This window comes from Ascidiella aspersa, chromosome 1 (genome assembly GCF_963924565.1).
Source record: "Ascidiella aspersa chromosome 1, kaAscAspe10.2, whole genome shotgun sequence".
Taxonomy (NCBI): domain Eukaryota; kingdom Metazoa; phylum Chordata; class Ascidiacea; order Phlebobranchia; family Ascidiidae; genus Ascidiella; species Ascidiella aspersa.
Window position 1 is genome coordinate 39,095,532 of NC_139447.1, and position 16,125 is coordinate 39,111,656.

At 35.2% G+C, this 16,125-nt stretch overlaps 1 protein-coding gene and 1 long non-coding RNA gene across 2 annotated transcripts; both read left to right on the forward strand.

Moving 5' to 3' along the window:
• The first annotated feature begins 1,590 nt into the window (after positions 1-1,590).
• On the forward strand, positions 1,591-4,742 carry LOC146170426 (uncharacterized). Its single transcript, XR_014499851.1, has 3 exons — positions 1,591-1,711; positions 2,817-2,916; positions 4,645-4,742. It is a non-coding gene; the product is annotated as an uncharacterized LOC146170426 (long non-coding RNA).
• A 292-nt stretch (positions 4,743-5,034) lies between these two features.
• Positions 5,035-14,974, forward strand: LOC146170427 (NACHT, LRR and PYD domains-containing protein 3-like). Its single transcript, XM_083391850.1, has 11 exons — positions 5,035-5,047; positions 5,504-5,677; positions 5,901-5,955; positions 6,978-7,071; positions 9,721-9,777; positions 10,179-10,244; positions 10,370-10,373; positions 10,900-11,049; positions 11,508-13,321; positions 13,393-13,554; positions 14,301-14,974. Exons 1-11 carry the CDS (start codon positions 5,035-5,037, stop codon positions 14,481-14,483), a joined length of 2,772 nt encoding a protein of 923 aa, XP_083247976.1. The 3' UTR covers positions 14,484-14,974.
• The last annotated feature ends 1,151 nt before the right edge of the window (positions 14,975-16,125 follow it).

The window sequence follows — 16,125 nt, forward strand, 5'->3', positions numbered from 1 at the left end:
ATTAGTTCTCAACCAATTCTGAAAGTTTATACCTCTGGCAACTTTTTAGGTGATTCACGCTAACAATAATTTCAATGCTAATGACTTATACTAATATTTGTAAGCAGTGTTTTTTATGTTTTGAGGGAACGAAACCTCCACTGAACACTACGATATTTGAAAATATCGCCTACTTGTGTAACTACAAACTAAAGTGTTAGGCGAAATGTGGCGTTTTGTTTGTGGCGTGAAACAACCTTCGTTAAAACGTCCTTCAAGCACAGAAAAACCAGAATACGAAAAAAAGGGAGCACGAGGATTTTTAGAAAAATGGAAAACAGGCAGACCGTGGCTACTAAATTGTCAGTGTTATTTTTTTCACTAAAGATTGTTAAAAATATTTTGCTAAAACATTGTCTTAAGCGTAAACTGCTTTATGGGTCATTAATTTGTTCATCCGTGCTTGGAAATAAACAACCAGACTTTTATAAAAAATAATGTTTACTCATAAAAACCACTAAACAGAATAATGATAACCCAAGAAATGACCGCGCTAGGATGGAAATTTGCAGACGGCGGCCAAGATTTTTGGCGAGTGGTATTTCGTCCGGGCGGGTGCCGATTGATTGCAGCTCGCCCAGCTGGCGAGTGTAAATTTTTGCTTAGGAACAACCCTGAATGTTCAACTTGCTTGTAATAGTTTTAGTATCATTCTAACTTGCGCTTTACAAAACTAATTAAAATGCTGGTTAAACGTTACAAAGAATAACTGAGTACACTAGAAAAACACAAATGTTAATTCATAGGCGCCGAACGTCGGTGTGCAGAGCGTTTTTAGACGCCCTGGAATTTTACCAAGTTCACGCGCAACTAGTATGCAAATTTCTAAAAAGATAAAATTTTACTAAAGACACTCCGTTAGTGACACACTTAAGGTTTACTTAAATAATGTGCCAAACTTACAGCGTGGGGGAAGTGCCCGTTCGCACCTGAAAATATATAAGTGCTAAACTCGCAAAATACGGCTCGCCAATATGCAGATCATCCCGGCCTACAACCTTTTACAAACTGAGCGGGAGGCTATTTCACATGTTGTTTTAGGTATTTTAACTAAGGAAATGCATTTTTTTCGCTCTTAGCGCAAATCTGCATCTGGTAATTAAGTAGCGTTTTGGGGGAATTGTTTTACCCTAAATGCGCCATGCATTTCCTGGAACTATAAACAATCAAAGTTTTCCCAACTTCGTATATCTTAATAAACTTTACCTTTTATTCTTTTATTTATGTTAATTAGAATTGTCAGTTGAACTTTAATACACGCGCGGTGAGCATTTTAGGGTTTAGTTTGACATGCGTCTAAAAAAAGTTTGCTAAGCATATAGGCTGATAAGAATTTTGCGTTTGGGGTTAAACCTCTAATGGTGAAATCTGCTTCAACTGAGCCTAAAAAGGGCAGAACTGTCAACCCGTTTTTTTTCTAACTTTCGTGCGCCGTACAACACACTGTTTCGTGTGACGTAAATATTCGTAAATATTGAAATACGCTGTGACTGTGATGCTCGGTCGCTCAATATGATAAGAAAACGTTAATCCAAAGAAACCAACATAAAACAAAATTTTTGTTCAGTTCTTCGAAGATAAAAAAGAAATAGGGCCTATGTAATAAATACTTGCAAACCATTAAAAAATAATCATATGCTGCAAAATATTCGTTAGCTCGTCATGTCTTCAGGTAGGTTACGGCTTTGTCAGCAAGTATAACTTAAACGCCGTTATAATTGACTGTTGTGAATAATCATGGTGTATCGTAAAAGTATTATATTGTTCACTGACAGACAGCGCTTAGCTAATTTATTTGTTATGAGAGTAGATCGCCACTACACAGTATATTGTCCTTCATCGTTTTAGAGCGCGCATTTGCAATTTGTTATTGCGAAATTACGAGAGACTCAACGAATTTTTTGAATGATTTACACTGAAGAGTTAATACGCTTTCGTTATGCTTTGTTGGTGATTACTGGTATACTAATTACTGACAAGTAAGCACTTTACTAATTAAAAAAAACGCCCTAGAATTTTTTGGCGCCTATGTGTTGGTTGTAAGTGACGTAACAAATGCAATTAGGTGACAGACAGATAATTCAGGTAGTTGCAATACACGTCATTGCTACAGACTTATGCTCGTGGTGAGGGCCACAGTTGAGAACCCTGTCTTAGATGGAGAAGCATGGCCTGGTACATTATTAAAATGCCCATGCGAATGTCATACCTGTCTATTTAGGAGGAATACCAACTTTCATGATTGCTTTTTCAACTCAATATTATAGTATTTACCAAATCAAAGCAAAACTACAAACACACAACAATTCTATAATGGAAATTAAGTACTTTTTAAAATAATAAACGATCTACATGCCTAACACGCACTTCCATAACTTTTTTTAAGATGAAGCAACAAGTTTTTTGTTTTTTAATAATTTTTTTTGGCACCAAATTCTTCGGTTTTCTGGCTTATTCTTCGGCCAACATAGTCGCCAAGTCGCCAGCATTCTGCCATACTGAGTTCAACTGTAAATTTGGTACAAAATTTTAATTGATTATTGATTACAAATTTTAACAATGCAAACAAAACGATATATTGATTGTTTTTCACATAATATTGTGAACAATTAGTTAAATGCATTAGGCCCATATGTGATGTAACAGTGCAATAAACCTATTTTATGTCCACCAAAATTTTGGCTTATGCCGAAGCGCTGTGTTCGAATAATGATTAAAGCAACACACATTATTTGAGTTATGTTGTGTGTTATGTCATCCATTATGTTGCCCAACAGAAACTAACTTGTGACCACCCAGACAATGCAAAGCAGCAGCAAAGTTATTCACCACAAGATGTTCTTTCACAAGCTTCCTGCTCTAACAAACAAACTCCAGGTAACTTTTTCCTTTTTATTTATCTCTCTATTTTGTGTTATCCGTCAACCCATTTCTTATGCCCTAATATTTAAATGTGTACATTACAGGTATATTAAATAAAAATTAGGCACTAATTCATTTTTGAAAACAAGGCCAAAATATTAAATGTTTATGGCACTCTAGAATAAAAAGTGGCCAATTTCCTAATATTTGTGTTTTGATTAAGTAACCAAATCTTATCCCCCCTTGTTTTTATCACCTTTCATGCATTTTGATGACATGATTTAAAGTTTACAGTTTATTGTTTGATAAAAATATGTAAACATGATGATTATATTATTGTAGAAATGTAAGATGTTTTGCAAGATTATATTATAGTGATGTCTTGAGTTTTTACTAAATTTTAATTTGTTATAATCATTTTTGTTACAACTAAAGGCCAACTATTTTCCTGTGTGGGTGACACTGATAATAGCTAGTATTGCATTTATGTCATTTTTTGCAAACAGAATATTGCTAAAGTCCACAACATGGGCAGACTTGGTATACTTCTAATATTTTAAAATATTACCTGAAGCAGCTATTGATATAGACCAGGGTTTCCCAAACTTTTTTCGACCACAGACCACTATTTGTAAATCTGTATTTTCGTGGACCGCCAACCAAATTATATATATTTACAAAACTGACAACATCAATGGGACGGATGGAATTGCTTCCCTTTGCTTAAATCATCAATTCTACATAAGTTCAAAGCACAGCAAGTATAGGATTTACGATACTGGATAGCAAAAGCTTTCGAAATCAATAAGTTGTGAATAACTGCGACAATTTAATCATCTTTGAAAGAGTACACATACCGTACAACAGGGGTCGGCAACATTTTTCTAGTCGCGGGCTAAAACCAACTCAGAAAGGTCTCTGCGGGTCGCACAAAATGTTAAATAAGATTTATGTTATTAAAATGTTAGAAAACTGTAAATCAGGCGGGCTTCGGATATGTTTTTGAATTTAAAAATGTGTTTAGTTACTTTTAAGGAGGCAGTAAAGTGTTGGAGCAAAGCGGGACAAAAAGCGTTTGTTAGGATTAAAATTCGAGTCCACACGTCGTTATTCATTTTGAAAATTGTAATAAAACCACTTTGAGAAAACGCAATAACCCTAATGGATAATTGTTTAGTGTTTGTTAACCTATTTAAGTCCGGGCACACCTGGCTAGTTTGATTTTTTGGGAAAAAAATGTTCGAACTTACATAGTTGAAATAGTCGAACAGTTTGAGAAATGGACTCGTGTCTAGTTTGTCAAAGAGGCTGAGGGTCGGATAAATGCATTCGCGGGCCAGTCCGGCCATGTGCCCTAGGTTGTCGACCCCTGCTGTACAACGTAAATTTGTGACTTTTTATTTCTTGTCATATCGCCACGGACCACCTGTGCAGTCGTCGCGGTAGTTTGGGAAACCCTGATATAGACAAGTGTTTTCCACATCTTTTTTTTTTAATAAAACATCAAACAAATAACATACATTCGAAATAATTTAATGTCAAGTTCGAAATAATTTAATGTCTTCGTATTTATCCCACAATTTTCTTTGATTTTGAATATATCTTGCTCTGAACCAATCTCATTAAATCTTCACCGTGCAACTAATGCAGTTGGCAACCAAATTAGGCGACAATCCAACTTTATTTTATTTCGGGTTGCATAGGTTGAGAAACAAATGCTTGATTTTTAGTTTGTGTATTCAGGACCAAGCTCCTCAAAATATCCCACCTCCAGGGACGATGTTGGTGCTTCCTCCGCTATTATACATCCGGATGTAAGGAGCAAGAAAATGCCAAAATCAGCACCAAGAAAACGACCAAGAACCCAGCAATCAGGCAAGACTGTCGGAGTAAAGAAGGCAAGAAGAAAAAAGATGACTAATTCCGGTATAGTTTTCCATGTAACTTGATAATAATTTTCAAACATGTTGAAATAAGTATTTTATTAAACGTTCAAAAAATGCTTTCTACTTCTGTATGGGCTTTGATATTCATTCTACATCTGACTACAACCTCTAACCCAGTGTTTCTTAAACTTTTTGGTGCTCGTACCCCTTTAGCTTTCATGAAATTTTCTCGTACCCCCTGTCTACAATGGCCGACGTAAGTAAATTAAATTTTAATGATTGATATTAAACTCAATGTATTTATAACTTACGTGTTGAATGCATGCATTAAATACCGTCTTGTGAGCAACAATATTTACAACCAGCAAAAAATCAGTCAATTTAATATTGTTTTTTTTATGCTGCTTTTCATACTTGCCTAAATAGCGCATAATTTCACACTGCATGTCCGTACCCCCTGCTTTGGTGCTTCGTACCACCAAAGGGTACACGTACCCCTGGTTAAGAACCCCTGCTCTAACCATTATCTTGAGATTTATTCGAAACAGTTACAAAATGCTTGCTACTTCTGTGTCGGATTTTCATTCTTTGTCCAACTAACTGCTGCCTCGAATCATATTTCCCTAAAACATATGTATTTAAACACATTTACATAAGTTTTCATTTTCTGAAACAGTTGTTCAGTGTTTTGTTTAAAATTTTGTACTTCTGTTTAGGATCCAGCTCTGATAAAGATATTTCCTCTTGTGATGATAATCCCACCACCAGTCAACATCCGGATGCAAGGAGCAAGAATAAGGGGGGTTCCCCACCAAGCAATCGACCAAGAACAAGTTCCAAGAAACTAGCAAAGGCTTCCAGAGCAAAGAAGGAAAACAGAGAGAAAATGGGTAATTTGTTAATAATTAATTTTCCAACAAGTACAATCGTTTTTACTTTACCTAGGTGGGTGAAATGAATTTGTCACAAAATCCCTAGGAATGTTATCAAACACATTAATTTGCATCTTTTAAAGTTGTGCCAATAATCCGCACCAAGGAGTAATGTAGCACAGTATTTTACCGTGACACTAAAAGTTTTGTTTATTGTTGCAGGAAGGGTAAAAAATAACAGCGACGGAAGCGACCAATCACAAGAAGAAGAAGAATCGGAAAAACCCGGAACCTCGGTGAGTTTAGATGCTGGTGAACTTTACAATATTTCTGTTGCAAATCAAAAAAACATTTGTAATATAGTAAAACCACCACTTTTTTGTTTATTAAGTAGAAAGCTCAACCAGTAGTTCTCAACCCATTCTGAAAGTTTATACCTCTGGCAACTTTTTAGGTGATTCATGGCCCAGTTTTAATTATGGACAAAATCAGCTAATCTATTTCAAGAAAATGGACTGAAACACCCTACAAACAAAACATATATTCACGCTAACGTGAAATATTTCAACAAAACTAGCATTTTGTTTTATTTATTGTTTTATATTTTCTCCAACAAACCCTACTAAACAAGTTAGTGACCGTAACTGAAGAATGGACTGATGCATCCAATAACCAAGTCACCATTATTTCTCTTTTCTTTTTTATCTTTATGCACATGGTTGATATATACAGAACCCGCCTTATATTTGAATTCGATTTAAAGCAGTGATGTTAGTGATACTTACATTCTCGGCATGATCTCCGGCAGGGTTGGTTTTGGCGGGGGGTGCTACGGTGGGAGGGTAGGGGTGGTTTTTCCTGAAACACACAACATGTTTAAACACAACTAGGTCATATCTGATGTCAAAGCAGATCAGCTGCAGGTTTTAAAGTTTATAATCAAAATCGCACAAATATTTCAAATCAGCTTTTTCCTTGTATGGTTTTTGATTTCATAGAGATAGGCCTTTTATATGGTTGATATAGAAGCATGTTTTCATTTTTTAGCACCGAGTAAAAACATTATTAACTCAGCTACTTCTTTGCAGTCCCTATTAAACCGTTTCGCGGCCACTCGAGAACCGCTAACCCAAGTTAAAAACAACTGTTCTATACTATTTGTCACTGGCCTTACTGGTTCAATTTTTTTGCAAAAGTCCAAACATAAAACGATAATGATGTTATGACCATTTAAAACAAGAAATATTAAAAGTTAATTAGTTGAGTTGCCATAGCCACAAAGTGTTGTTTGGAACATAGAATACTTAATATTTTCCAGGCCACATACTTTGTCAAAACTTATCGACATCCTCACCACCAAGATCGACGTCGCTCTTTTGATTTTTGTGAGGTGGAAAGAATGGAACAAGAAGGTTGGTTTAATCAATTTCTGATAATATCTTTTAAGATTAACAAAGAAAAGCTTATCATTAAATGTAATAAATATAGGTATAACTACATAATAGGCCAGTAGACAGTGTGCAGTAAATATGTAACTTTAAACAGAGGTTTAAATTATATTGTAACACAAAGTTTTTTCCAAGTATAGTCATTTAGGTTACTCAGAGTAGGCTTTAGTTCAACGAAGACATGACCGAATGTCGCTTTTGTTACGAAAGGTTGACAACCAGTGTTCCAAACCAATATTTTTAACCTCCGGTACCAGGCCTAAGAAGTCGGGCTTGGGACTCGAGTAAGACCATGTAAAACTACCAGAGTCGCTTCGAGTAATTGTCACTTTAGCTCTAAATTTGTTTCTTAATGACTTTTGTTATAGTTATCTCAGTAAAAATGTGTGCGTTCAAAATTCTGATTACCAGTCTGTGAAATAATTTTTGTATTTACCGGTAAGCAAGTGCCACAAGGTTAAGAATTACTGCTCTAAACAATAAAAAGCAATTTTTATTCAACATTATGCATTGTTTTTTTATCATTTTCCCGCTGTTACAGCATACATCCCGTTTTTTTATAGTGGTTATCCCAAACCATTTTTTTAGCTTATCTCTAAAATATAAAAAACAATTTTTTTAAATTACCAGCATGATAAAAAATAACGAATAAAAGTTAACCCGATCGCAAACATATTTTAGAAATAGTTTGATTTGGGAAAATAGTTTGAAAACATTACCAAATTTAAACGTTATAAATTGACTCTTTAAAATTTAAGCTGCGATGTCATGCTGGAGAACTGCTTCGTTTAAACCAGAGGTTCCAAACATGGGCGGTACCGCCCCCTTGTGGGCGTTGGCGAGTTACACGGGGGCGTTTTGGGTCTTTTTCTCATTCGGAGGGGGGCAGAACGCACATAAGGGGCGTTACACAAAGTTACTTTTCGCAAAATTTTATATAAAGTTCACATAAAAATAGTAACAAATAGCACTATAGGTTACATTTAAGCTTAAACAGCAACTTTAATACTTCAAACTGGAAGTAGTTTCCCACCACTTGGTAATTTCTGGCGTAACAATTGGCTTTCTTACGTAAAGTTGTTCGTTGTTGCATTTCACCATTTTATACGCGGCAAAATTCTTTTTTGTATATTTAAAGCAATGCTCACCAACCGACGGCCTGTGAGCCGGATTCGCCGCCTTTGTGACAACTAGAGACTAGTCCTTTTCAATAGCTTTTTGACTTTTTTAAGTATACGTACGTCCAAAAAATTTTCGCGCTTTGCACGATTTATCTTCCTACGTCCGGTTTGTTTACGGTTTGATGCTGTTTTTTTACCTATATCACCGCTTCTTTAGCATTGTGCCGTGGAAGGCTGCCAAGTGCGTCGCGGAAAACGTATTCAAAAATATTGGACAATTATTTTTAATATTTTTATGTTTTTTTTTCGGCAATGTATTAAATACTAGCAAGAAATTTCAAAGAAATGCCGGTATACCCCAAAAAATTTGCGCTCGCTGGGCACTCCCACACTTCAAAAGTTTAACAGACACAGAACTGCAATAACTAGTAAAGCTAGTGACGAAACTGGATTACATAATGAAACAAGATGTTGAAACGTCAGATATACTACCCAAGTATGTTTAAACCTTAATGCAATTATTGTTGTATCTAAATTATATGTTCTGTTACCTACATGCCTTACTTTTTAATAGGCACTTACATCATTAATATAGTTCAATTTATACACATGCTCATAAATTCATACAGTGAATGTATGTTAGACAAACTAGAATATGACTGACAGCTTATCGAAACAAAAGTGACACAATATGATGTTAGACAAAATGGGGGGGGGGGCGATATGAAATATAAGCCCAAGGGGGCAGTAGTGTTAAAAAGGTTGGGAAACACTGGTTTAAACTTAGGTTATGTTGAGGTGTTTGTGATTTCCAATTTGTTGTTTTTTTATTGGTGACAACCTAAGAATAAATATTTTAAAATATTCAGTTTAGCTTAGCCTAAAAAGGGTTTAAAAGTCCTGTCTGGACCTCTAGATTTTACTCAACCCTTTTGCTGTTACCCTTTAAACAATATAAGAGCATGAATTATTTTTATAAATGTTAATTAAAATGCAATCTGGCAAATTGACAAAAAAGGTTGTAAATGTAACAATGCGAATAATCGTATGATCTTAACAAAAATATAATAGATTTATGTTTTTGTCCTTCGAAAAACTAGTAGGCTATAAAAGCACATTGAGGCGGTTATTGAAGCGATTTTTTAGGCAGTTCATTTCATAATATGAGACAAATTCATTAGAGAAAACTTGCCATAGCTGTTTTTTGTCAACAGTATAAACGCCCAAAAACCTTTTACGTTTCGGGTTCGGTTTTGCATATAAAGGGGTTCTAAGAAAGTATTTTTAACAGCAAGTGGTAAAAAAAAGCTTAAACATTTTTATTCATAAATAATAATATAAAAATAGCTATTTAAATGTTGTTCTTACTTTTCAAATTTTACATAAAAGTTGATTTGCTATCTTTAAAAAAGTAAAAATCTAGCGATATTAGTGTATTATGTTTAAGACACCACCTGATATTAGTTGTGAACATGTTTTTATTGTTTTACAGTCCCTCAAGAGCAAAATGCAGATTCCAATCCCAAGCAAATCACAATGCAAGCAGAAGGTAATTGTTATTCCTGGTCAGCTTATTATATACATTAATTACACTGATAAACAAAATTTCCCTTTTTTAAACGAGAATGTGAGTGTTTAGTTTAGACTAATTTTTGCACATAAAATTATCATTTGTCTTGCACATCACATTTTTAAGATATTGTCAAATTTAAATTTTCAGGAAAAATGCATAGAAATCAGTACACAGTTGTGATAAAAAATTATAACACATTCACTAAATGCCAGCCAAGGAAATAATTCCACAATTTTACAAATGCATATCTCATTTATTATTTGTAGTCTCAAATTTAACAAAAAAATAAAAATGTCAAATTCAATAAAATAAACCTGATAAAAATATGAAATAAAGTGTATCTAGTCACATCTTGGTAATTTTTAATGTTTGTGCAGACTACGCCCAGCAGGCCAGGAGAGATATTATACATTATACAACTGACAATCCTGCTAATACCATGGGTAAGTAGTGTTTTAAAATTACTCTATTAACTACAACCTAAAATAGCTGTAAAAACACATAAAGGTTAATGCTTATAAATATATAAAACACTCTTTTTTAAGACTTACTTGATTATGGGTTGTAGCAAAGTGTGAAACAATCTATTTAAATGTAACGTTTTTCAATTGAATCTTTATTGATTTTAACATAGTTATGGTAATGCTAATGGAGTATACTTATACTGTACCAGAAAGCAAACAAGCAATATTTTCCGTTTTAATGTGTTACACTTTTATTACGAAAGCTTTGTTTCAATTTCTTTTGTGTTGTTTCATGGAAAATCATGTGACAGTGTGATTGTAGTTTTGAAATTTTACTTAAATATATAAATCAGTTGTTTTCAAAGCTTTTAACTTGCACTAGAAAAAAAAGTATTCATTTGTGTTACAGAGTAAGGAAATGGTTAATTACCATAATATAATCATTTGTCTGTTAAATAATAAATGTGCATTTAAGTCTTACATGCCTTAGTGTTGAACACATAGGTTTTCTACCCCACTTACAGAAAACTGTGGAGTGTGCATAAAAATCAATTAAAGCACACAGTTTGAGAAGCACTGGAGTTAGTGTTTGTCACAAATTATTTGCAAATGTCCAATTTATTTAACCCTTTAGATATTTCGCTACAACGCACCAATATAACTAATGCAAATGTTGGCAATCAAAAAATCACCAAGAACTACATAGAGCAGCAAATAATCCACAATTACCCAGAAAATACACCAAGCAAATCTGCTGACTCAGACCAACCCATTCCTACCAACTGTAAGTGTTTGGCATTTGTTTAAAGTTAACAACAACATTAAGTTTGTTAGTATCAAAAAATAGAAACAAAACATTATTTTGCTTTTAAACAACTGATAAATAAAACAATTACATTATCCAAACAAAGATATCAGGCTCTAAAGGCGACATAAAAAAATATTTATATTACTTTACTGTTATTTTGACGGGTTAGTATACTCAGAATGCCTCCGAAAAGGCTGAACAAAATTAGTCGGCCTAATCAGGAATTTCTTGCAAGCAGAGCAGGCTAGAAAAAACAGCTAGCCTGTGGTGAGGTTCGAACTCACGACCTCTGCCATACCGGGACCATAACTTTACCAACTAAGCTACCCAGACTCAGAGGGGAGCAAGTCGTGAAATGTCCATAGCACTGCTGCCCGCTACATCCTGTTCGTACATAAAATCTCAGTAAGTATTTTTTTACTTGATTTGTTCAGGTGTAGCTGAAGATATTAGAAAATTACTGTTGACTGCAGCGGAAATAGTTTGTGGATTCCACAACATTCCTACATTTATTAGACAAAATATAAAAATATTACCTCTGGAGATAACTGATAAAGTCACACGAACAATTGATGAGAAGGAAAAGCAACAAGTAGCAGAATACATAGATGAGGACGGACATTACAACAGACATGATGATTACGCAAAGATCAGCTTGGAGGAAGACAACCATGTCACTTGTGAACAAGTATTCTCAGCAGCAAAAAAATCTGCCGAAAATCAGACTTTCAATATGTCTGAAGATGCGAAAATGGACTTTTTAGAAAAACAAAGTAATGTGGTTGCTCTCATTGGGCAGCCAGGAATAGGAAAAACCACACTTTCCAAAGTTATGACTAATAAAGCAATTGTCGGAGAACTGGATAATGTACCCAAAGCCACTTGGGTGTTTTACACTGTTGTCAAAGAGTTAGATTTCACAAATGATGTGACTTTGGTAGAGTTCTTGTTGAACAATGTACTGGACTCCGCAGCCATTACAAAAATAAAGGGTCTAGGGTATAGGGAAAAAGAAATTTTCGATTTACTTAATTGTGATTCAGTGTTTATTGTATTTGATGGCTTGGATGAGGCTGATACAGATTGGGAGGCAGTCAAATTTAGAAAACATAGTGCATTGAAAAAGCAGAACCCCCTTCAACTCTTGCTTGGTCTAATGAAGGGAGAATGGATTCCTCTTGCTAAAAAACTGTTCACCTCAAGACAACGTCATTTTTTGGAAATTGTATTCAAGTTTTGTCGCCCATTTGTTGTTGAGGTTTTGGGATTAAGTAAAAATTCTCAGATTGATCTTTGCAAGCAAATTTGTCTAGATAAAAGTGAACAAGCTTTGGCCTTTCTGGAACGCAACCAAGATGTAGCACTTTCATGCTACGTTCCTGCAAAATGCATTTTTATTTGTTTTGTCATCTACAAAAAGCTTTTGAATAACGAAGAAAAAGAGCTTCACTTTATCTCACTTACTGATCTTTATGTAGAAGGCTTGGGTCATTACATAGAGTCTGGTTTAGTTAAGCATTCCACTAAAGTTGGAGGTATTTTAGGAAAAATTTGTAAGTTGGCATGGAATGGGTTAATCGAGCGGAAGATTGTGTTTAACCAATCAGATCTTGCGGATGCAAAGATAGATAAAGTAACTTTTCAGGACATTCTTTCTTCTTTTGTTATCAAAGACCCTTATACAATGGTGATATTGGATTATTCAAAGCGCTGCAGTTTTTCGCACCTAATTTGGCTGGAACTGTTTGCATCTATTTATTTTATGCTAATTTCAACTGACAAAGAATTTCAATCTGGCTTGAAAAATATCACCACAAGTAGATGGGAAGTTGTGGCTAAATTCTCGTTTGGTCTTTGCAATGAAACTGTCAAAAACAAAGCTGTGAGTTATTTGTCCCATGGGCAAACCGATCATCCTTCAGATCTCAACAAATGGAAACAGAGAAAGGAAAAACTTAAACAACCAATCATAAAAAAACTGCAAAAACAGAAAAGTCCGAAGTGCCCTAAAGCGATTTTAAACTGTCTGCATGAAACTGATGACCAAGATATGAGCAGCAGTGTTTGTAAATTCCTTCCACAGGAACTCCTATTAACTGGAAATATTCTGCCTGTTGACATTGCAAACATTGCTTACATTCTAAACATTTCTTCAACCAAACATAGCTTAAAGCTTAGTCCGTCTTGTACGTTTTGTCATGGAAGCTTATTTATGCTGGCAGGTATATTTCCAGCAAACAGATTTCAGGTTAGTATTTATAAAATGTTTAAAAAAACATGTATTCCAAAACCGATCCAACAGTTTCATCTCGCCCACAGATCAAATCACTCGATCTAAGCGGCCACAAAGTTGATGATGAGAGTGCTCGTGCAATATCTGCTGCCATCCACAAATTTGAGGAGCTCAAACTTAAAGGATGTAAGCTTTCAAATGCTGCGATACAAACGTTGGCCAAGTCAATCGAAGAACTAAAACAACCGGTTTGTGACATACGAGTTTGTGTTGTTCGCGTTTTAATGTGTTTATGCAAGTACGAGATAGCTGTATGTTGCAATATAAAGTGATTTTGCGAATTGTCACGCATTTTACAGCTTTACCAGTTAGAATTAAACTGGTTATTTCTCTATTTTAGTGACCTTAAACCGGTATGCACGGTACAGTCGGTACACCCTAGGGTGCACAAAACTATTTAGACATTCAAAGTGTTATGCGACTTTAAACAAATATTTTTGCTTTTTTAGCCCTCCTAGAAAATATGTTTTTTTGGTTATATGTTAGATGTCCAAACCTTATTTTAAACCATCGGCTTCAGCATTAGACTTCCGCAAACTTACATGAACATGATACAATACAATATAATAGGCTAGGGATGTCCGATATTGTGGGATCGGAGCCGATACCGGGATGCCGACCGGTAGTATCGCTACTCGTTCGATACTAGGGTCGATCTGTCGCTCGCCAATTCGAACTCTAGTTTCTGCAAACTGGTTCTTGGTTGTGGAACCTAGGCCTGATTTTTCGTGTTACCTTTAATATGAATAAAAGTTTTAAAAGCCAAGAGATTGCAAAGTTTGCATTCTCATTGTTGTGGCTATATATGGTCAAACAAAAGGCGCGACATTTTAAACAATCACTTGCTTTATTTATTTTGGGGGATGTCCGCCACCAGTGGGCGCTAATGATCGTTTAAAAGTTTATTTAATCCAAAGTTTCTTCTCACCCACAGATCAAATCACTCGATCTAAGCAACAACAAAGTTGATGATGAGAGTGCTTGTGCAATATCTGCTGCCATCCACAATATTAAGGAGCTGGTACTTAAGGATTGTAAGCTTTCAAATGCTGCGATGCAAACGTTGGTCAAGTCAATCAAGGAACTTAAACAACCGGTTTGCGACATTTTCTTGTAACCATAAATTTCATATTTACTTTAAAACACTGGCCTTGGGAACGAGGGGTCACGCCCCTGCGTTTGAAAACAAGGGGCAACTATATTTTTAACCCCTAGGTGATTATTAGATCATAATTATTATCCACGTCCGCGCATATAAAAATACGTAGCAAAGTGGTAAAAACTCGTCCGCGCCAATGTTGTGCGCAATATATGGCTTATATCAACCAGGGGTCCACTGCCCCCAAGGGCTCCATGAGAAGGTTCCAGGGGGTCCGCGAGTGCACGGAAAACTGACAAAATCTTCATTTTGTAATTTTATAGCTCTCTATGCTTAATCTCACTGGAAACATTATCGGCAAGTCAGGAATAGATGCTTTGTCCAAGTGCAACATTGATCAGCTTGTCTTGACTTCATATGTGATCCATGAAGGCAAAATATCCAAGCATGGTGATGTCGTGATTGGAAATCATGAAACTGATCTGATGAAAAAACTGGTTGTGAACAAATCTAAGGTAACTCTACAAATATCCTGTACTTAAAAAAATACCTGGCGTTTTCCAGAACAAACAGATATTTACCAGTTTAATTTTAATTCCCGGCGATAAGCAACTACCGCTGCAATAAGCGCAATAAATGGCGAAATTTACCTGAATTTACGTGATTTAACAAATCGGACGTTTGGGTTACCCTAGTTTGAACGGTGTCGTTAGGTCGCCACTGTTTTGGCGCCGGATTGTTTGCCCTTGTTCAGGTTATTAGTGGAGTTAGAAAATGGGTTAGGGTTGAAACGATTAGGGAAGTAAGTGGTGGAGTCCGGGCCTAGATGAAAGGTTAAATAATCGCGGCCATTCAGGTATCATTTCGAAGGGTTGTCTTATTCCGTGTCAGACGTCATTTCGACTGAAAGCTACATTTAGGTCTTATTCCGAACTGTGTTTTGTATTCCGACGTTGATATTTTCATTATTATGGCTGGAATCTAATCCATCATACTGTGGGCTCTTCATCACTATCGTATATTACGTCTTAGCATGTCCGTGTAAATTTGCTCGTGTGGTAGCTAGCCGATGATTATAAACAATGATTGTTAATATGTAACCAAAAGTAAAGAATAAAGTAACATAAGGATCAAGTAACATATACTAGAAGACTAATATAAAACATTTGCCTACATTTTAATACATCAAAGGCGCTGGTTGTTCCTTGACTGTTTGAAACTGGTTGTGTCCGAATTTATCGTATTATCTGGGTGATCATAAAAGATCAAAGTATTTTTTTAGCTTTTGCAAAACTAAAATTCTTATCAAGCAAAGTAAGTAAAAATATTTTGGCGTAACAGCGTAAAACTTTTACCGCAGGTATTGGGACCCAGCAGTGTACAATTCAAAATGAACATATAACCCAAACGCAATGTTTAATGTTGTGTATGAAATGGATCGTATATATATCGCTATAGCGCGCTACACTTGGCTAATCACTTCACACACATAATTGCCCCTGAAATCGCCTTTTTTTGTTTGACATCATTCTCTCGTTTACTGTTTATATTATCGAGGCTACATATTTACGTCCAGGTTACAAGAAATATAGTATTTCATTATTATTTCATCAAAAGCGATTTGTTCAGCGATTTCAAATAATGTATTTTATAAGGTGAA